This window comes from Daphnia magna, linkage group LG4 (genome assembly GCF_020631705.1).
Source record: "Daphnia magna isolate NIES linkage group LG4, ASM2063170v1.1, whole genome shotgun sequence".
Classification (NCBI taxonomy): domain Eukaryota; kingdom Metazoa; phylum Arthropoda; class Branchiopoda; order Diplostraca; family Daphniidae; genus Daphnia; species Daphnia magna.
Window position 1 is genome coordinate 144,166 of NC_059185.1, and position 20,101 is coordinate 164,266.

Consider the following 20,101-nt stretch of genomic DNA (forward strand, 5'->3'; position numbering starts at 1 on the left):
TTACTTGGTCTGGTGCAAAACGGAAAGAATTAGATTCAAATTCTAGCAAAGTTTCATTTAATTTTTTGCCTGAAACTATGTTAGTTCGATCATCTTTTGAGGATGATATGCAGTATGCATCATATCCGATAATATCCGACGAATGTTGCAGAACATGGCCCTTATTATGGAATCTCGATTTTCTAAAGGCATCTCAGAGTACCATAATGGTTCTGTGTTGTCATTTTGTACATGCTGCAAGAGAAAAGGAATATTTTTCATTCAAATGTTTGATGGATTGGAAATCTTGAAATGTGGTGTCATTTTTTAAGATTCCCAGCCTCATTTGTCGTCATAAAAGATATTGTCGTCTGCTACCTCTGCCAACTGGCAGTTTTAGGATTTTAGCATTCATCTTTTGAGGACATCGTCGAAAAAGTATTAATAATACTCCTCAAAGATCTGTATTTTCCAGAAAAGTGTATTCTTTCTTTCTTCGTCATCTTAGACAATGAATTCTTTTATGATGCTGTCTTCGGCAGCGTTTGGACTACCGGTCGTACTCGCAAAAGCCGATGAAGCAAATTCGGATGGAATAAATAATGGTGCAAAAAAGATGAAAGCCTCAGCAATTCCCCTTTATCCTGAACCTGTTAGGTAATATTGGAGGTAAAACTAAGTGGTTGCTTCATAATTAGTAGAATTTTTTTATATAGTTGGGAATATACACCAAAACCACCTAATAAACTGGAAGAACTTGTTAAAACAACACGGATTCAAGCCACCAATATCAAAGCCGAATACCAACCAATTATAGACAACATTATACATGTTGCTGAAACTGGAAAAGCTCACACAAGCCGTATGCACTGACAAAGATCTTTTCAATCATTACTCGAAATGAGGTCTTTGTCATCTTTCGTCAACTGTAGAAGCTGTTTGGCGTGTGAGGAACGATACAACCACCAGGGTAGGGGCTATGGCCTTGGGAGGAATGGTTACTGGATTAATTGCTGCAAGGAGAAGAGGGTTGTTCAATAAAGTTTCATCTTTGTTGATTGGTTTGGGAGGTAAATCCCATTTTGTGGGATTAATTTTTTTTTTTAAAAGAACTGTACTTATACTAGTATAAATTTGCATTAATAATTGTGGCAGGTACGGGAATGTTATGCTATCCGGATCAAACAAAAATTTTAGTGAACGATACCGGCAAATTGGCTCTTAAAAATGCCCGAATTGCCTATCACTTTATTGTCGGAGGTATAATATTTTCTTTGGAATGACTTTCAGTTAGTAATTTTTTTTTCAATATTTTTTGGTATTACTAGCTCGTCCTGCCATCCCAAATGAAAACGGAAAACCTTTCGATCGAGTGGTAGGAATGACTACTGAGATTGGTAAATGGGGTTTCAGCCTTTTCCGAAAAATCAATCCTATTAATGCGGAACATGAAGCCATCACTCCGCGACCAGAGACTTCTGATTCAGATAAAGAAGTTCCCGCTCTATCAGAAACCCCAATCCATGAAGATGCATTGGCGAGTGATATAACTACCAAACCTACCCCTTCAACCCAAACGAATGAGGACGTGAACGTTCTTGCAAAGGAATCATCTACTTTGGAATTACACCAAACCCCTACAAAAGACAACGAGCCACCTCAGGCTGATACTTCCAATTCAACTACTTCTCCAGAAAATGTACCTAGTGAGCAAAAAGTTATCATTGAAGATGAAATTAGAGCATCAGAAGAAGACGGTAGCCTTAAATTTAAAGAATCAAAGAACGGAGAAGAACCTGCTCCCATTGCAGCAGTGGCTTATGAGGGCGATTTAGGTCAAGGTACATTGGAAGATAAAGAATTGTACACCACTCGCGAATAAGAAGCTACTATGATTTGCTAGCAAGTTTGTAAAAAACAAAAATCTTAGCTGGGAATTGTTAATACATTTGTTAATCATGGATTCAGCATAAAGTCTAAAAGTAAAAATGTTCGATCATTTACAATGCAGCCATACGACTAGTTAGGAGAGGCTTCGGAGTATCTTATTTTCGAAGACACCTAGCAAGTAAATAAACATTTGTCAATTGTTACAAAACATTGTAATTAAAAATCGATACTTCCGTTGCCGCCTTCCCCATGATTCCTAGAAAATTCTTTCCGTTTGGAAATCGCAGAGGTTTTTGCTGTGTTCATCCGTTCTCTGTATGTGAGCTATTTTCTCAGGAAAAAAGAAAATCATTACAAGATAAAGTATCCAAGTTGCATAGGGCACGATCCTCTTCGATTCGTGGTGTAGTCGATGGAGAATCAAATAGGACTACTGAAACGAGCAGCAGTTTTAGTTCCTTTAGTCTCGGTCAATGGCCAATCATGGTATAAAAGCCTTAAAAAGGCGTTGGATAACACAAAGTTGTGATTTTGCCATTATTTATAAATATTTTCAGCCTGCTCTATACAGCTAGATCATCTAACTTGAGATCCCATGGTGGGGAAATAAGCTTTCCCGGTGGAAAATTTGACAGTTTGGACAAAAATGCTGAAGGAGCTGCCCTACGAGAAACTGAAGAAGAACTGGGCTTAAACAGAAATCTATTTGAGATTTGGGCACAATTACCATCTCTGCAGGGAAGGAGATGGCAAAACAGCTATCACACCAGTTATTGCTTTATTGAGGGTATGTATACATGTATGTTATCTTGATTTAAAATGGGTTATTTTTATTCTAATCTTGTTGGGTGCAGCCTGCAGGTACAAAAATAATAAAAAAAAAAGAGGCTACTCATTCACTACACCTGATAATGAATCCCTCTTCTTTGTAGGAACCACTGATTTTATCCAGCTTGAAGCCAAATCCTGAAGAAGTTTCAAGCATCATCATTTGCACTGTAGCTGAGCTGTGTCAGGAGAAAAATCAAGCCTTCACCCAGTTCAGGGCCGGATACACTTTGCCAGTTTATTTTGGCCAGCAGACCGATGACAACCGTCATCCAAAGATATGGGGTTTGACTGCCATTATCACTCACCTAACTCTTAATGCTCTAATACCAGATGTGTATAAATTGAAATTACCGTTCGTTAAAAAAATCCGTAGGATTTCGAGTGATAAATGACAAAGGACAGGCAGAGAGTAATCGTTAGTAAGATTTATAGAATTAAAAGTGAGACAAAAGCCTTCCCTGAATATTACTGCCTACCATTTAAGTGTAATAAAATATCGTAATCGAACTTTTCGTAAAAGTTGGCCATCATGCCATGGTATTTTTGAAAACACGCGCTCCGCTAAATGCCAACCTAAAGACCAAAGAAACAACTAGATGGCGTCCAGGCAAATCGTGTCGGGGCGTTTATCGATCTGAATTCTGCAAGGCTGGCAGGTGTGTATTAGGTGTCATTCTCAGTCGCTAGATACTTCCTCATTGTTGCCCAACAATCTTCTTGTTAAATCGTAAGTATGTTAGGTTATTTTGTGCAATGTACATTTCCCCATTACTTACAAAACGTATCACATTAGAAACGATGGACGCGTTTGGCGATGACTTCACGGGAATGTCGGAAGTTGCCGAAGTTGATCCGGCTGCCGAGTTTCTGGCGAGAGAACACGATCAGTTAGCTGGATTAGAAGATCTCATTCCCGCAGTATCACAACCGGAACCGGTGGAAGCTATTCAAGGTAGATCAGTGTTACTTCTTGTATGTGATGAACTCTTTCATTGTTGAATGTATTTAGAAACACTTTGACTCAATAATTTTGAATGCCATTAGAATTGACAGTTTGATTGCCTCTAGATGATTTCATGACTGAAAATGCTTTTGAAGTCCAAGCTAACGAAGAGGCTATTAACTTTGGTGGGGATGCCTTTTCCGAAGTTGAAGTTGACCATGGTGGGATAACCAACAGTGAGATGATTGATCAAGGATTGTTTTTTTAATTTTTGAAGTTTCAGGATTAAGCAATCAACTTTCTGGTATGGGTTTGAAAGAGAATGGCTATGCACCTCAAATGAGTAACTCTGTTCCACGAGAGGAGCCAGAAAAAATACGCAAATGGAGAGAGGAACAAAAATTGCGCTTGGAAAGAAAAGGTACTGTTTTTTTTATCTTAGTAATGTATTTACAGTATGTTAATCAATGTGTTGTTGAGAAGATGAGGAGGAAGAACGAAAGAAGAAGGAAATGAAGGAAGCAGCTAAGAAAGAGCTAGAAGAATGGTACAAACATCACAAAGAAGCTATTGATAAAACCCGTTCCGCCAATAGGTTAGTACTCGTAAATATTTCCTACAGTTATTTTTTGCTTTATCCTATTTATTTTTTAATGCAACCTATGATTTAAGGGAGGCGGCAATGTAAGTTGTTGATTGTGCAATGGTTTTCCTTAATTTGTCTACAGTACATATACATTATTGATTCTTTTTCCGTCACAGAAATGCCGAAAAGGAACTAATTGGCACACCAACAGAGATAGAGCCTGGTCAAGAATGGGAACGAATTGCCAAACTTTGTGATTTTAACCCAAAGGCGAGCCGAAACAACAAAGATGTCTCTCGTATGCGTTCCATTATTCTTCAACTGAAACAAAATCCGTCGGTCACTGCCGTTGGGCATTAATTTTTTTCATTTTTTATACCACTCATTATCAGTTATGTTGAAGTTTAGAAATTCATCTTTCCCATTTCCAACAATAAATGTTTTAGTCTTGTAAGGAATAAACTAAGCTAAACTACCAGTAATTTTATTCTTTTGTAACTTGTACAATGGTTTAGAAACCTCCTTGCTGCTGGAGCATTTGGGCAAATCGTTGTGCACATAACAAATTCAAATCAATAAATCTGTTTACACAGTTAACTATACATGTTTCAGTCTTGCTATCCAATCTGCTACTGGGTTTGTCAATGCATGTCTCCCAGCAAATATCATTGAACTTATTTATCTGAAGAGAGTGAAGGGGAATAATGATTGACTTAATAATTTAACAGTAATGCAAATACTTGTTCTTGGAATTGTGCCCTTTGTTGTTCTCGCATAAGATGTCTCTGTAATAAACAGAATCAAGAAGTGATAATATTTAAGAAAATTCCTAGTTATACCTGGAGTTCTGCATCCTCAGATGCAGATGAAGATTCAGTGAAGCTTATAGGACTGCTAGGCATGACATCATGAGCTCCAGAATCAAGCTCTACAGAATATGCAGGTTCAGGTTCTGACTTCTTACTACCAAAGCCAAACATTTCTCTGTTGCAAAAAAAAAAAAAAATCCAAAGTGACTGTAATATTATTACATGCAAATTTAAATACCAGTTCACATGACTGGTGGTCTTTAGAAACCAAAAGATATTCGTACTTTACAGTTTATTCTCTGGCAGATCCTGGATACAATATGGTCAGACTCTCATACAATTCCAACCAACTAAAGTAATTATACTTCACGTAACGTACTAGCGCAAGCAAATTAACACGTAGGTTTTCTACGAAATATGCAAATTGTCGGCGATATAATCCTTCCTATTCCATGCGTGCGTCATTTGTTTGTAAGAGTAAGCTTCGTCTGCAAGTGAAAGAAATTTGGATGTTGTCATACCTGCAAATCTTAGACTTTTAAATGATTAATTTTGTGTATATATTATCGAATATGAGCTAACAGGTAGAACTACATTTATTTTCGACAGAAATATCTTGCATAGATTTTTCATAGCGATTATGGCAATGAACGCAAAATTAATATTCTTCAGGGTCAATTTCCATGCTGGGGCTGTGATTGTCGTCTGCATCTAAGATGTGATTATTGCTTAGAAATTCATCCTGTTCAATTCTTGTCATGAGAACGTTTTCTATTCTGTTTTTCCGCTCGTAAATGCTGATCCGTCGTCCTGCTTCCTCTGTATCAATTTCCAATTCGACTTTCCTACGAAGTTCCTTGATTTGCCGTTCCTTCACCTGATCAAGAAAAGCGTACTCTTTTTTTATCTGAGCTGCCCGCTGTTCGATACGTTGAATAACCGCCTTTTTCTCAGTGACGATCATTTCAATGATGGCCTCTGAATCGTTGCTGCAATCACCCAGCAGCTTTATCCTTTCAACATCGGCCGTTTTGGGGTCAGTGACAATGAGTTTGCTCAGACTCGATACACGAGGCATGATGAACTTGTCAGAGACATTTACATAAGTTGTAGCGATGTTGTTAACAAAAGACGAGGCTTGTGTAGCCTTGATGGCCTTGGCGTACAACTGATCGATAACAAGTTCCTTGTGGATATTTCTCAATTTCAAGCTAGTTGTATCGATGTGATTTGCAAAATCTTCTATACTCTTGGCTGCGACGTTTTCCACGATGTTGGCGATCTTCTGAAAAAACATGACCAGTTGGGTCCAGTGTTTTTTTAGGATACCTAACTTCTCAATACCCTTTTCTAAGGCTTTGATGATTTCGTCGTAACGAATCTCGTCCAATTTTAGATTTTGTTGATCAGTCAACAGTTTGATGACTTCCTTGTTAGTTTCAATCATCTTCGCTGTAGTTTCCTCCATTGCCTGGCGAGTACTCAACAGAGTTGCCTGGGCCATATCAGCCCGATATTGGCAGGAAGCGAGAGCCTGTTGACTAGCCAAACCTTTAGTGTTGGCTTGCTTCCGGCCGCGTGACAATAGCGGCGTATTATTAGGTACGGCTTGCTGATATCGCATCAGCAAATTCTTCATATTGACGATCGATCTCCGGAATTGTAAGCCGGCATTTTTCCCGAGATTTTCAAGGTCAGTTTGCCGTCTTTTATTGAAAATTTCGTTGGTAATATTTTCAGGTTTCTCCTGAGAAGCGAGCTGTGCGAGTTCTCTGACTACTAGCAAACCCTGGTCAACGGTTTCTGCTAAGGGTAAGCACATCTCGACATCAGAAGCGATTGCCTCTAATTTTGATATGTCGCTGTCGGGATTATAGCGGCTTTTGGATGAATCGATCGACGCCAATTGCTTGTAGTTGTCACGCAGCTGTTTGCAACGATAGATGTCAATTAGGAAACTCTTAAACTTTAGCAAGTTTGTAATTATATTTCACCTGAGCGGCCAACGTTTCCATTTTAATGACACTCCTCTGTTTTTGAATAATACAGGGATCCCAATCGATGCCCATGCTGAGTGCTGATTCTGACGGTCCAGGGAATGGCTGGCTGGTTGACTCGGGCGCCACTGATGAGTCGCCTAGCGAATAGTCTCGATTCCCTCCGTGAAGGATACCACCAAGTGTTCCAACGGCTTGAAAGGTCGAAGTTAACATATCGCCTACGTTTTGAACAAAATTCATGCCAATCATTTCCCACCCACTTGGCATATCCTTCAAGGCTTTTCTCATGGCCTCTTCAGCTCGATCCATAACAGCCACGTCTCTAGCTATGGACGAATTCAACTGGTCTACCAACTGCTGATAAGATGTCAGAGTCAAATTTAACACTTTTCTGTTCCCATATGGCTTTTTCTAGATTGTTCTCTTGAAGGCTTTTTTCACTGGTGCACATTTCAAGAACCTCTGCCGTCAAGTTCATGACATGCTCAAACTGCCACACAACGGCTTTTGATAAAGAAACGCTGGACTGGGCTGCCTCTCTGATGCGAAACATTGGTGCTGGAAGGTAATCAGCTACCAATTCTTCGTCGCCCGTCACCAGGATCTCGGTGGCCTCCTTCATGTAACCGGGAACATAGGCTGTTAAAAGCCGGATCTTGTCCATGTTGTTGTGGGCCACCATGAAAGCCCTCTGGCCTTCGTTAGCAATCTGGACCAGTGTGGCTCTGAAGCTCTTTGGATATTTGACGTAGAGAATAGCTCCTGCTTTTGGCAGTTGTCCGTCGATGGGAAAATCTCTCGTCTGAGTCGACATGATCATCAAATCGCCGAGCAATCCGATGCTGAGAGGTGCGGGAGAGAGCAAATGCTCCCAGCCCATCTCAGTACTTAGTTGGTTTCTAAAATCTTCGTCGACTGCTTCTTTGCTGGACACGGCGTTGCTGGCGGACAATAGCTTTGATTTTGGAACTGTGACGCTGTACTGGAAACCGCCAGCCTCGGTATGTTTCTTACCTTTAATCAATATGAAATTTGCTTTCGCATTAAAATGGATATCTTTTAAATGTAGTGTTACCGGTTCTTTGTGATGAAACGGATCCGAAGACCAGTAGAAGTCGTAAAACGAGCTGCAGCCGAATATTCATTTTGTGACGTCACAACTTGTCACTTTCAAGTAGCTGCCGATCATCTGACGAGACCCGAGCAAAAAGATTCAACTTTTATACTGTCCAATTGATTGGATATTCTCCAATTACTAGAAAATGGAACTTGTGATCGTCGCCTTGGCATAAAAAAGAAAAATTGAAAAACGCAGTTGAGGGTGAACTGATAAAACTTGTGGAAAAACCCACCAAGCACATCACGAAACTTATTTGCTGACTTTGATGACCCTGCTATCGTTTAGTGAGTTTCAGCAAATTCGAGAAAATGTCTTAGTGAAGCGTCACGGTGTTTGTTTTCAAGTCACGTTTAGCTGCTACATGCAGTACAATAATTTTGGGTTTTTTTCATAGCTAGCTTCTTGCGATAAGCTTATGTTACGCTAACGCGTCATGTGTTGGAAATTGTTTAGGTTTAAATTCCATCGAGCAGCTATTGGCGGGGGTACGCTGGACTTGTGCATATAAACATGGACGATAGTTAATTTTGCTCGCACATAAGAAAAGGAAACCCAATCATTAGGGACCTCCTAGCAATGGACAACAGGCATCAGCTAGTTATACTGGCAACATGCTTCTTATTGATCATCACGTCAGGATCAACAAGAGAAACCTTTTGTAAGTGAACCATTGAATTTCTTAATCACTTTTTTTTTTTCATGGTGTAATGAACATTTCAATGTGAAAGAGTTATCCTAAGCTATTGTAGTACAGTAACCGTATAATTTTAAATGTCCATAATTATAGCCCAAAGGCGTCAAAGACTTCTTGAGGAGAAGAGAAGGCAGCAGCAAAATTTATCTGATACTGCAGTGATAACCACGACAACTCCTGCACCTCGCCAATGTGAGTATTTTTGTCGATTCACATCATCTGCTGATATGATAATACGTAAATAACTAATTGCGTTTAATCTAGTAACAGTATTGGATAGTATAAACAAAGCTGTGGCTGCCAGTAATGATGTGGAATTTGAAATCAAAATGACTACCGAGCTCAACTGGGAACAGTACCTCGTCCCCATACCAACCAGCATGGGAATTCTGGCCACCATGATGATGGCAGCTGGTCAGACGGATGACTTTCCACTGAATGAAGAAGTGCCATCAGGTGGATTTCGTTACCTGAACCACTCCGACAGTTTCAGAAGATCTTTGTTGCAAATCGGCCACGAGAGCTATCAGGCCTTCTTGTGCGCCCATAACAACATGAACAAAATCCGGCTATCGACGCTCACCATCCCTGCCTACATAGAAGCGGCTATCGAAATCCTTGCCACCGGAGATATACAATTGATTCAACAGCGTTTACACAGACCGTTGAATGTCGTCATGAAATCAATTAATGACAATGTGAACTGGTCGGAGGAGGTATCCATCGCCTTTTGGCCGACTGTCCAACCTGACGGATGAAGTTCATTTGGCTGCCATTAGTTCCAACACCATCAAATCAGCTCGCAAATCACAATTGGTGGCTAAGCAGTCGACCACTCAATTAACAGCCGATCTTCTTCAGCAATCACTGAACAATTTAGAGAAACGAGTGAGAAAGGATTTGGATCAGTACGATCGAAGTTTAAAGGATTTGCTGGATGCACATCTTTCAATGCCACTGCCCTTCGAAAATGTTTGGAATGAATGTGGCAGATTTTGTTTGTAAACGTCGTTGCAGGTAGCGTAGATTTTGTTTTCAAAGCCATTATTAGCTTGAAGTAAAAAAAAAATGTTCTAAATTTTGTTTAGGTAGCGCCATAAAAGTTGTCAAAGCCGTAGCAACAGTCTTTGGTGGAGGACATAAATCCGGATCTTCGTCTCAAGAACAAAGTTCAGTCCAACAGGAAAATACGACTAACCGTCTCTCCGCCTGATCCTTGCATTTCCAACAATGATCGTCCTGCATTCGATACTTACACTAGAAGTTCGACGCTTTTGAACGAATACCAAACACTCCTTTCCATCAATTCCGCGAAGGGTCGCTATAATAAGACGCAAGATGTGGCATTTTTCGAGAATCTTTTAAACATCTCCAGCCAATGTCAGCCAATCAGAGAAGTTATTCAAACGGGATTAGTGGCCATTGACCAGCTTCACCAAATTGGCTAACGCTACAACAATACCAGAAGGGTCATTAGAGCAAACTGCATTGACCAACGAAGATGAGAAGTCCAAATTCGAAGAATGGAGGAAAAAGGAATTTGTCAGAGTGCGCAAGTTGATAAAGTTCCTTCAATGAAGAAGCGACATATTTAAGAGATGTCGCGCTAGAGATAACGACAATTGACCCTCGTTCTGGAAATGTTACGCATCCGGGCCAAAAATCTTGGGCTGGCGAGCAAGCAAAAGCAAACGCAGAATACAAAATCTCACTGCACAAGGAAAAGTTGGAAGTATTGAGACGCGCTTTGGATAGACATTGGAAGGAAATAATCGACAAGACTGATGAATCCATACTTGTATTAAGAGAGATTCACACATGGAAAGCGGAAGAATTGGGACTCGAGCGGGCCATGAAAATGTTGGAGGCGGGGTTGACCGAGATGAGCAAGCTAAAAGAGAACTGGGCTTTACTGGTTCGTTTTTTCATCCAACTGTCACAGTTCATTAAAACGATCAACGACAGCAATGTGGAGCATTTTGTCAATCACCTGGAAACAACGATTGACACAGAATCGTTCAAAAGGAGCAATGGTCAACTAAAAAACTGGGTCATCAAGGCAATTCAAGAGAAAACTGTTAAAGCCAATCAGGCCATGACCTTAGTTCACGATATGGCTTCTACGTATTCTCGTATTTCTACCAAGTACCTGATGCCACGGGTGCACACATTAGATCAGATGATGAATTTCCAAGCGATCAATTCGACGGTCATGTTTTACGAAAGGAATCAATTACTCGAGTCTTGCATTGACGACGAACTCAAAATCCAACAATTGATTGCTGAAGAGAAATGGCGGCTGAGGGAAAAATTCGAAACCAATAGCCGTCAGATACGTCAGCAATACGCTTTGATTTATCAGCTACACGAAAATAATGTTAATAATGGACCCGAAGATAATTCTGTTCAAGTTCTAGACATTAATGTTGATGATTTCTAATAGCTGTCATGGAATTTCTTCTTTGCTGTTCATTTCTCTATTATAAAGTAAAAGCTGGTATTCCTCAAATACTCCTTCAGCGGATGCTGAGTTGCCCCGTCTCGATATTTAGCCAAATCCCATCTGGTGTTTTAGTCCCATAAGGCCCTCTTGAGAAAAAGTTTTTTTTTTAAATCTTAGGATTATTATTAGTGCAAATTTTTGCTTATGTGTAATTTTTACATGTAGTTTGAAATCATTACGATTTTATAAAAGAAACTTAAACAAGCCATCGCTACCATTGACCAGATTTAGATGGGAGATATTATGAACAGTGGATTCAGTATAGACTTTTGAAATTGAAAAATCAATCAGCTTTGTTGTCTCGTGAAAATCTCTTAAACTCGACAGCTCTGGCGTCTTCGGTAAGCGGAAAATGTACTGCATCACGAAGCGTCAGATGATGGTTTTAAGAATGGACTCTTTCCTTCGCTTTGCCCAATAAATCTGTGCTTGGAACTGGCAGGTGGCGTTTAGCAGTGGCACCCAATCTTTATTCTTAAAACCCAGAGGTGTTCTTCACTTTTCAGGGGATTGATTTATGAGACTTGTTGGTTAAACCATGAAGAATAGTCTGCCAATACATGGATAAATGGAGAGTTATAAAAGTATAAAACTGTAATTCCTCATGGCATTTTCATTCACGCATGCGCGGCAGTTCGTGAGCAGACGAGCCATTGAAAGAGCCTTGTGCAGTCCAGTTGCATCCAGCTAGATACTAGTAGAACCCGAAACATTGTTTTAACAAGTACTGTCATAATTCGGTTGCAGGTTTTCACTAAATACCTTGTAAGTCACGGGTTTAATCGTGTTAAATGTATGATTTTTCAATTCAAGTCTATTTCGGTGTCAGAACTGAAATTGTACTTTTAGAACTTTTAAAACACCACATAACTTTTATTAACAATAGTTTACTTTTGGATCCGGGAAAGGATCCCGGAAATCCTACTAGTTTTGTTATGGGATCATTATTTCCGGAGATATTGGCTACTTCTGGTTACTTCTGGAAAAATTTCCGTGACAATCTGCAAAAAGTAAAAAATGAGCAGTATTATCCTAATAATTTTAAGTAATATCTTGATGTGTGCTTCGGTGTTGCGGCTTTTTTACCTTTTTTTTGCCGCTACATACAGTGGCAGTTTCTTTTCAACGGCTAAAAAATGTTTCACGTTCCATCCTGAGACTATAATTTAATTTTCTTTAGTATTGCGCAAAAAGGTAAAAATAACAGTCTGAGAGCAATATAGTCATTTGTACTTACGAGCAAGACTTATGCTCCAATTAATAGTTATATATATATATTTTAAAATTTTGATTGAAGCATGGCTTACAGATAGGAAAACTAGATGACGCTGCTGTGCTTCTACATGATTGATCACCTGTAACGAGAAAATCAGTGTTAGACTATTTGTAAGGTTGTCTTCATTTCATTGTCTCCATTTTATGTATATGTTGAAATGTGGCACCTCAAAAAATTTGTCTTTTGTATCAAACAGGATTTCCCTTGTTCTTGGTTGCTTTGCATAATTTTAAACTGAAGATATAATTCAGCTACTGCAGTGTGATTAATTAATAGACCAAGATCGGATGCTGAGTTGCCAAGGCTGAATTCCGACCTGCGGTATTTGTCCTCTCGGGCCCTTAAAGAAAAAAAAAAAAAAAATTTTTTTAATTTAGTTGTAGTTAGTTTTATTACAAAATCTTTTGGAACGTGTACTATACCTCTGTGCTGATTTAAAAAAAAAAAATTTTTTTCCCAAAAAGCTGTTATTTTTCCAGGAACTTTTTAATTTTGATTTTTTTTTTTTTTTTTCCACCCCCCCCTCCCCGTATTACAACTGTAGAACAAGAAGCAGACGTTTTTCTAAGTAAATTTCTGTTTCCTTATGAATAAGTCCTTTAGCATAATCATAACCTAAAAAGACTAATTGTCAAATAACTCATTACCGAATCACAAACTACACTACTCATGACATAAAAAGAAAACAGTTTGACACTACAGTCACTAGTCACAGTCAATACTTAACGTCTGCTACGGTACATTGTAAAAATGTAAACAAGTACCTTTCAAAAAGTTTCCTGGAAAAATAACAGCTTTTTTTTTATAAAATTTTTTTTTTTTTTATTAGCACAGAGGTATAGTACACTGATTCCAAAAGATTTTGTAATTAAACTAACTACACTTAATTAAATATTTTTTTTTTTTTCCTTCTTTGCCGAGAGGACAAATACCCAGGTCGGAATTCACCTTGCAACTCACTTTAAAAATATTGCAATCAATTGATTTGGACATAATCGATCCTATTTTTAATCGATTGCACCAAAAATCAGCCACGATTATAGCCAATTGGGGCGATCGCTAAGTTGCCAGTTTACTGTTTAGCCTCAACCCAACAATGACGAAGGAACAACAAGGAAGTAGCAAATTTGCCTTGTCGTTGTCACTGCCAGTGGCCGCCATGTGAGTAGCACATAGCTAAGAAACTGAGTTTTGGTTGTTATAGCTGCATTTAAAAGAAAAAATGCTAGAGCGATTAATATCACGTCAATCATTTGGACTATTATGTGGAAGACGTTTATATGAATCAACTCTTATCGGATAGTGTTAAGGGTACGTTTGTTGGAACGAAAAAACATTTACATATTTAGTAATGCATGTCTTGTTGTCAGGTCCTGTTGAGCTGAGAAACGTTTCTTGGAAACTCGAAATGATAAACTAACCTAGTCTCCCAATGGCAATCCATCCTTGCTACATTTTTTAAATGTTTACTGATCTCCTACGACCTATATTGCTTTCAATGACATGGGCACTTAAAGGAGTTGTAGACCCATTTGGACGTAAATCTGCAAAATTTTTAGTTAGTTTTTATGCAGGTATTATTACATGATCTGTAATGATTTTTTAGGCTAGCAGGAAAAATTCGAAAGAAGATTTTCAAAGCAATTTAATGTAAGGAACTAAAAAACTGCACTTTATCTCATGGAAGTAAAATGGAGGTCAGAGAATGTGTGGCATGAGTATTGGTTACCGTAACATTTCTTTCCAACATCAACTTTGTTAACTCTGGAGTACATTTTATTACTTTTGTAATTCCCAACATAAACTTAATGGGTTTGAAATTTATTTATTGATTACTAATTGGTTTTCAAGATATTTTGTCTTTTGTGTTCTTGTTAGCGCTAGTTCAGATAGAAATGTAGTAACCAGAGAGTAAACAGCATGTGTTGATGCAATCACAGCTCTAAAATAGGGGATAGGTCAGGTTGTGACCCAGATACCAGTATTTCTTCTGGCCATCATTTTCTGTTTAAATTTGTGAAACTGGCAATATTTCCAATTTAATGACTACAGAAGCTAATGTATTTTCTATTTTACCTGAGATAGTTTTATTCATCAAGAGGCTGGAGGACTGCAGAAATGAAGAATTCTTCCTACCCCCTGTGGCCTGTGCTAAAATGAAGTACAACTGTAGTGTGTAATTCTTCAAAGAAGGATAAACACTTATTACCTGCAACAATGTTGATAATTACATTATCATAAAACTTCAAAGTCTAGCATCGTCAGTTGATTCGTAGGTTGAAGTTCCGCGAAGGCTTTACACATATTCTACAGTTTAAGTACTGTCAGGTGACATGTAAAGTTGAATTTATGTGTAGTGATGACAAAACTTGTAGAGATTCGCTGGCAAAAATTTGGTCCCTTCAACGGAAACGATGTAAGTAACTCTGAAAGAGCATTTAAAAAAAAAAAAAAAATAATATTTTATTTTTTTTTTAAAAAAATTATTATTATTTTTTTTTTTTTTTTTTTTTTTTTTTTTAAAAAAAAAAAAAATTTTTTTTTTTTTTTTTTTTTTTTTTTTTTTTTTTTTTTTTTTTTTTTTTCCCCCTTTTTTTTTCCCCCTTTTAGGGGGAAATATTGAAATGTAAAATGATCAGTCATTTAGTTATGGAAATTCCTTCATTGTAAACAAATTTAATAAAAGAGTTTGTTGAAACTTTGAAGAAATACTTCATCTTATCTTATTTCTCTTAGAATCTTTTCATTGCTAGAGTATTTTCCTCTTCTCATCAAGGAATAACCTAAATTGAATGTTGTCTTGTGATGGATTGGGATTATTGGTAAGTTCTGCTTTTATTCTGACAAATTCTTATTAGACTGTTATGGAAGGTTCTTTTTCACATTTTGGTACTAAACTAATTTGGCACAGCAGTTCCTTACATGTATGTTATCGTGGCGAATGGTAATGTTATTGTTTTTCTGAGGACGGAAAATGGAAAGCGTCACCAACTTTCTGATCGCTCTCATCTTCGGTAAGGAGCTTTTAAAAACCTGTGCTGATTAACTTTTGGTGGAAAATTTTACGTCGAAGACTGGTAAACTTGCTTGGTCCCGCGGATAAGCTAAAAACTAGGACACGTCCGTGTCCGTGGCTGAAAGCGAGTGACTCGGACCCATCCAGTTGGCTTCTAGCCCGTTTGGTATGAGTTTTCTCCACTTTATTCGTACGTTTACAGCAATTGAATGTGTCCATCTGAATATGGAAACCAGTCGATACGAGCCCATTCTGCAAGGTAGAGCTAAACTAGAATTGCCTCGAGAAAGTGAATAATTGCATGCAGAATCATCGTATCTTTGTTTTTTGTTTTTTGTTTTTTGTTTTTTAGTTTCGTGGATCATTCGTGTCTATTAAGGATTTCGACAAAAATGAGTCACTGCTGGTGGATACCGCAACAATTATGGTAAGAATCAAGCTTTAATTTACTCGTTTTTTTTAAACACATATCAGTTACCCGAGATGGACTAGCAACATTCTTTTGATGGATAATCGATAAAATTGTTGATAGAAACATTCCACATGATTCCTCGACTGCATCTGATTGTCAGCGATGTGGATGAAATCGTCATTTCGCTAAACCAGCAGAGTGTCTTTGAGCCAAAGGTCATCGGCTTTTCCGTTTATCCTTTGCTTAAACTTGCGGGATCTGATCTCATCGACCATGCTTTTTTTTGCTTATTTATTGTAGAAGATAAGGTCTGGTCAAATCTCCCTATACCAACAGTTGAGAGGTATCTAAGTGTCCATTCTAACTATTTAAAAAACTTAATAAACAATTGTATTTTGGTTTTGTTTTTATGTTAGATTAGTCAACACTCTCAAATGGTTTAAGGTGATATTTTATTTTTCCGAAAACTTTAGAAACGGGTCACGAAGGATATTTTACTCTGCGCCTGTGCAGCGCTCAGGCAATTAAGCTCAAGAAAAGATTTGCTTACATATTGATTTGCTCTTTTTTTAAAACGACTTTAGGATGGTAGACATTTCTCCGTGTCAAATGAAATCGACTTATTCAAGCGCCTTCGATCATTAATGGATACAATGTTCGGACATGGCAAAATGTTGTACAATGTCGGGATAAGGCAGATTGAAATTTGCGAATTTTTCGTGATTTTATGTTCAAACTAAAACAATGACAAACTGAATTTAACTTTACAGTAAAGAAGAAGATTGGCATGTTGATAGCCGAACGTTTCCGTGATGTAGTTCACGATATCGGATTCCAAGTAAACTATGATGTTCTTTCAGGACTCCTTTTACGCCATATGCGAAAAGTTGGCACAGACACTACGTTTCTGACTAAATTATTTTTAGTCCCCCCCCCCCAAAACTCACCAGGAAGTCGGGAACTGGGCATAACTATAGCGTAGGCTAACAAATTTACATTTCACAGAAACTGAGGAAGAAGCACATGAGGTAAGCGATATTTAGAAGTAATCTGTAACTGCCCCATGCATCACTTACTGCATCACTATTACGGCCAGTAATGCAATCCGATAACTGGAGCCATGTTCCAACAAATACGAAAACCATGTCCCACAGCGCAATCTTCCAAACCTAAAAAAAGCCGACGATGTTATGTGACTTAGCAATCCCAGTAGCCGAAGATGCTGCAAGATACTTCATCTTGGGTCTGGAGCATTGGCCAAATCCTAAGGTAATCTTACGAATTCGTTTCCCTAGCCACATGTTGAAATCTGTTTTCTAAATAGGTCAATGACGCTGATGTATGCGGATATCCTTGAGTACGGGTAGTCTTTGAAGAAACTGAAGAATCCTATCTTATTCACTAACAGAAGTCTCAAGCGTAACTGGGAAAGAAGAAATCCAAATGGAAAAAGTACGGCAGTGGCTTAAAGTTGATGATTTATTATCTTATGAACGACAGAATTTGACTGCCATGACTCAGCGAGCTGGACTTTTACGAGTTAGACTTCAGTCAACTTCCAATCATGAATTGATGCAGCAGCAATACTCTGGATACACTGCTGAAAGAGCACACACACGGCAGAAACCGGCGAGATCATTGCAGCCATTAAAAACGCCTTTAAAAAACAATCACATGTGTACATGTACTATTTTCCTCGTTTTTTGCTGTTTTATATGACTGCCAATTGATTCTATGGTGTCACTTTTCCCATGACTTAGAATTTGAGCAATTCCTTTTACAACTCGCGTTGGTTGTAAATTAGGATAACAGATGGCGCAACTGCAGATCTGTCGTTGTTTTGGGTGTGACAAGTGAAACGTATGTTTGAATTTTTGTGAACTATGTTACATTCCAGTGATAAGTTTGATAAAATTAAATGGTGTGATTTCATCTTTTGAAAGTTTTTCATTCATTCCTGTGTTTTTGGAGTGAGAAAAATCAAGTGGATTATTTTGTGTTCAACAGGTAAACTTGTGATTAGCTATGGCAGCTGCCAGATCCAAACTATTATTGTTACATTCCCATCATGCTATTCTATTGCACGTTGAGAGGTATTAGACATAAATTTCAGCACTCAAAATCCAATAGCCATCATTTTGCTTTTCAGAAGTAGTTGATGAAACCTAAATAGCAAAAGATACTAACCGTGAGGAAAGGTTAGAAATGACACAAACTATATGAGTAGCAATACTGCCATGACAATAATGTCATTCTGCTACTTGTTACTCATTCATCATGTCCTGTCAGTTTTGATCTGAAAAGTGCATCAAATATTGTGTTGCAAACCATTAACCATAACAATTTCTACAATCTTCTCATCATTTCTACTTAACCTATCAAGTGGTAGGATTTTGAGTTGCAGGGTGTGGTATTAGACTTATATGTTTGCAATTAGAATCGAATTGGCATGTTTGTGCTTTTATTTCTAGCTCATGTATCAAAAATAAAAAGAATGCTGGCCTCGAAGGGAGATCATCACCAATGCAAAAGGAATGGATTGGAATACCACAGGTCATTCTATACGCTTTGGCCACTCATCATCTCATGTAATTTTCAATCCAGTAAAAGCAGACAGATTTATTTTATTACCAACGGTTAGCAAACAAAATTTTCACAGCCTCCCTTTATTTCTACTTTACAGCCAACACATGTCTTCGCCTTGCCCGTAGCCCAGTCTTGGCTTCGCCCGTCGCCCCATCTTCGCTTCGCCGTCGCCCCGTCTTCGCTTCGTCCGTCTCCCCGTCTTCACTTCGCTTCGCCCGTCGCCCCGTCTTCGCTTCGCTTCGCCCGTCGCCCCGTCTTCGCTTCGCCCGTCAACCCATCTTCGCTTCGCCCGTCGTCTCGTCAACGCTTCTTGGCCACCCCCTCTTCACTTCATCGCCTCGTCTTTGTGGTATCTTTGTATTTTGTAATGTTTAACTGTGTAGTGTTAATTAACCCGTTGGCTGCCACCCACTTTGATCCCCTTTTTTTTGAAAAGCTTGTTAGGGTCCGGCAGCGCTGTTCTGCCCAATGGTCTATATGCCATGGGTGGGACAGTTGCACAAGCCGTGTGGCTCAAAGTCGATCGTCGAGGCAATGTACCAGTAGGGACTTTCCCTTTTTCGATGCTTTGATGGTTGCCTGGAGTGTACATTCTCACAAAGGCTTCTGTCATCGTGTCAGCCCGGATTTGTCGTAGGACAAGTCCCCCTTGGTCGCTATCCATTAGATAGCGATGTAGCTAGCGTAGATTTAGTGGCGTGGCAGCCAACGGGTTAGTTTCATGTATGTGTTTTTTATTGTATTGTATTGTACTGTAAAATGTAAAATCTTGTGGTGGATTTGTGGGTGGATGGAGGGAAAATAAAGACTTTAATTCGTATTTTAATTCTGAATTGATTTCCGTGAACTTATGTAGAAACTTAGTTTGGGATCGAACACTTGGCCTCGGGATCGAGAGTCCGATGCTTTGCTATTTAGCCAACCTCGACATATTAAAGGTAAACAGTTTGTTCCTTAATAACCTTGTTTGTAGTGCATAAGTAGATATGCCAATAAATTCAGACTAACTGAATAACTAACTCAGGTGCAATTGGCATATTGGTTGAGTGTTTGACTGGGACTCTAGATGTCTAAGGTTCGATTCCCATTCTAAGTACGCCAATGCTACACTCAGAGTGGGTATTGACTTTCTTTGTTTCGGTTATGGAAAGGTCCCAAGAAATTGATTGAGTAGATAGTACCAATATCCTAGAATGAAAAAAATTTAAACAAAAATAACTTTTAAATTTTTTTTAAAATTTTTTTTATTGTTGGTACAACATACATGTACAACAAATTTCACTGAATTGAACCACCGGGGAGATTACCCGGTGCGTGGCTAAGAGAAGCCGGAAAAGGATGGAAGGTTTCGGACAAGTTTTTACGTGAGCGATTAACCGTTAATTCGGATTTGTGGGTAGCCTCTTCGCCCTCCAATGATATCTCAGAACTTGAGGACCCCCACGTCCCCTTTCCG

The 20,101-nt window shown here is 38.6% G+C and overlaps 6 protein-coding genes and 1 long non-coding RNA gene across 27 annotated transcripts; 5 read left to right on the plus strand and 2 right to left on the minus strand.

Annotated features, from left to right (window-relative positions):
* Positions 1 to 260: 260 nt before the first annotated feature.
* On the plus strand, positions 261 to 1,942 carry LOC116921826. Of its 2 annotated transcripts, XM_032928185.2 has the most exons (6): positions 261 to 417; positions 488 to 636; positions 696 to 841; positions 912 to 1,049; positions 1,135 to 1,239; positions 1,308 to 1,942. In XM_032928185.2, exons 2-6 carry the CDS (start codon positions 491 to 493, stop codon positions 1,859 to 1,861), a joined length of 1,089 nt encoding a protein of 362 aa, XP_032784076.2. In that variant the 5' UTR covers positions 261 to 417; positions 488 to 490; the 3' UTR covers positions 1,862 to 1,942. The 2 variants fall into 2 exon arrangements, with proteins under 2 accessions (XP_032784076.2, XP_032784077.2); XM_032928186.2 differs by lacking the exon at positions 261 to 417 and having other exon boundaries at positions 424 to 636.
* A 59-nt stretch (positions 1,943 to 2,001) lies between these two features.
* LOC116921836 (nucleoside diphosphate-linked moiety X motif 8) lies at positions 2,002 to 3,152 on the plus strand. Its single transcript, XM_032928199.2, is given in 5 exon segments — positions 2,002 to 2,283; positions 2,285 to 2,355; positions 2,427 to 2,613; positions 2,615 to 2,656; positions 2,802 to 3,152. Coding segments are annotated over 5 exon segments (756 nt in total). The 5' UTR covers positions 2,002 to 2,118; the 3' UTR covers positions 3,093 to 3,152.
* Positions 3,153 to 3,269: 117 nt separating this feature from the next.
* Positions 3,270 to 4,707, plus strand: LOC116921837 (clathrin light chain). Of its 5 annotated transcripts, none has more exons than XM_032928201.2 (7): positions 3,271 to 3,427; positions 3,494 to 3,652; positions 3,769 to 3,864; positions 3,921 to 4,064; positions 4,127 to 4,238; positions 4,316 to 4,327; positions 4,406 to 4,707. In XM_032928201.2, the coding sequence occupies exons 2-7, from the start codon at positions 3,499 to 3,501 to the stop codon at positions 4,587 to 4,589; spliced, it is 702 nt and encodes a 233-aa protein (XP_032784092.2). In that variant the 5' UTR covers positions 3,271 to 3,427; positions 3,494 to 3,498; the 3' UTR covers positions 4,590 to 4,707. The 5 variants fall into 5 exon arrangements, with proteins under 5 accessions (XP_032784096.2, XP_032784092.2, XP_032784094.2 ...); XM_032928203.2 differs by having other exon boundaries at positions 3,272 to 3,427; positions 3,927 to 4,064; XM_032928202.2 differs by having other exon boundaries at positions 3,309 to 3,431.
* LOC116921852 (mitochondrial import inner membrane translocase subunit Tim8) lies at positions 4,698 to 5,470 on the minus strand. 3 transcript variants are annotated; one of them, XM_032928222.2, is made up of 4 exons: positions 5,323 to 5,470; positions 5,069 to 5,213; positions 4,970 to 5,014; positions 4,698 to 4,911 (listed from the first exon to the last, which is right to left on the minus strand). In XM_032928222.2, exons 2-4 carry the CDS (start codon positions 5,207 to 5,209, stop codon positions 4,741 to 4,743), a joined length of 357 nt encoding a protein of 118 aa, XP_032784113.1. In that variant the 5' UTR covers positions 5,210 to 5,213; positions 5,323 to 5,470; the 3' UTR covers positions 4,698 to 4,740. The 3 variants fall into 3 exon arrangements, with proteins under 3 accessions (XP_032784113.1, XP_045029143.1, XP_032784114.1); XM_045173208.1 differs by having other exon boundaries at positions 5,069 to 5,245; XM_032928223.2 differs by having other exon boundaries at positions 5,277 to 5,470.
* Positions 5,471 to 5,616: 146 nt separating this feature from the next.
* On the minus strand, positions 5,617 to 8,272 carry LOC116921804. The gene is given in 4 exon segments (XM_032928144.2): positions 5,617 to 6,965; positions 7,033 to 7,419; positions 7,421 to 8,052; positions 8,114 to 8,272. Coding segments are annotated over 4 exon segments (2,358 nt in total). The 5' UTR covers positions 8,184 to 8,272; the 3' UTR covers positions 5,617 to 5,696.
* A 26-nt stretch (positions 8,273 to 8,298) lies between these two features.
* On the plus strand, positions 8,299 to 11,930 carry LOC116921805. The gene is given in 8 exon segments (XM_045172912.1): positions 8,299 to 8,442; positions 8,612 to 8,816; positions 8,946 to 9,044; positions 9,117 to 9,580; positions 9,582 to 9,853; positions 9,970 to 10,291; positions 10,293 to 10,418; positions 10,420 to 11,930. Coding segments are annotated over 7 exon segments (2,238 nt in total). The 5' UTR covers positions 8,299 to 8,442; positions 8,612 to 8,734; the 3' UTR covers positions 11,293 to 11,930.
* Positions 11,931 to 13,598: 1,668 nt separating this feature from the next.
* Positions 13,599 to 19,471, plus strand: LOC116921857. 14 transcript variants are annotated; one of them, XR_006646375.1, is made up of 14 exons: positions 13,599 to 13,942; positions 14,002 to 14,169; positions 14,238 to 14,281; positions 14,717 to 15,047; positions 15,368 to 15,906; positions 16,000 to 16,074; positions 16,180 to 16,274; positions 16,360 to 16,402; positions 16,476 to 17,328; positions 17,384 to 17,980; positions 18,067 to 18,152; positions 18,209 to 18,464; positions 18,531 to 18,647; positions 18,743 to 19,471. It is a non-coding gene; the product is annotated as an uncharacterized LOC116921857 (long non-coding RNA). The 14 variants fall into 14 exon arrangements; XR_006646382.1 differs by having other exon boundaries at positions 18,212 to 18,464; XR_006646374.1 differs by having other exon boundaries at positions 16,476 to 17,087; positions 17,156 to 17,328; positions 17,384 to 18,152.
* Positions 19,472 to 20,101: the final 630 nt, after the last annotated feature.

Excerpts from the sequence above, each read along its gene's own strand:
- LOC116921826 (XM_032928185.2), top strand. The coding sequence starts at position 491 with ATGAATTCTTTTATGATGCTGTCTTCGGCAGCGTTTGGACTACCGGTC. Across the intron at positions 1,050-1,134 it reads TTTGTTGATTGGTTTGGGAG|GTACGGGAATGTTATGCTAT; the intron begins GTAAATCCCATT and ends TAATTGTGGCAG. Across the intron at positions 1,240-1,307 it reads CTATCACTTTATTGTCGGAG|CTCGTCCTGCCATCCCAAAT; the intron begins GTATAATATTTT and ends TGGTATTACTAG.
- LOC116921837 (XM_032928201.2), top strand. The coding sequence starts at position 3,499 with ATGGACGCGTTTGGCGATGACTTCACGGGAATGTCGGAAGTTGCCGAA. Across the intron at positions 3,653-3,768 it reads ACCGGTGGAAGCTATTCAAG|ATGATTTCATGACTGAAAAT; the intron begins GTAGATCAGTGT and ends GATTGCCTCTAG. Across the intron at positions 4,065-4,126 it reads ATTGCGCTTGGAAAGAAAAG|ATGAGGAGGAAGAACGAAAG; the intron begins GTACTGTTTTTT and ends GTTGTTGAGAAG.
- LOC116921852 (XM_032928222.2), bottom strand. The coding sequence starts at position 5,209 with ATGTTTGGCTTTGGTAGTAAGAAGTCAGAACCTGAACCTGCATATTCT. Across the intron at positions 5,015-5,068 it reads CTGAGGATGCAGAACTCCAG|AGACATCTTATGCGAGAACA; the intron begins GTATAACTAGGA and ends TGTTTATTACAG. Across the intron at positions 4,912-4,969 it reads GGGCACAATTCCAAGAACAA|ATAAATAAGTTCAATGATAT; the intron begins GTATTTGCATTA and ends CACTCTCTTCAG.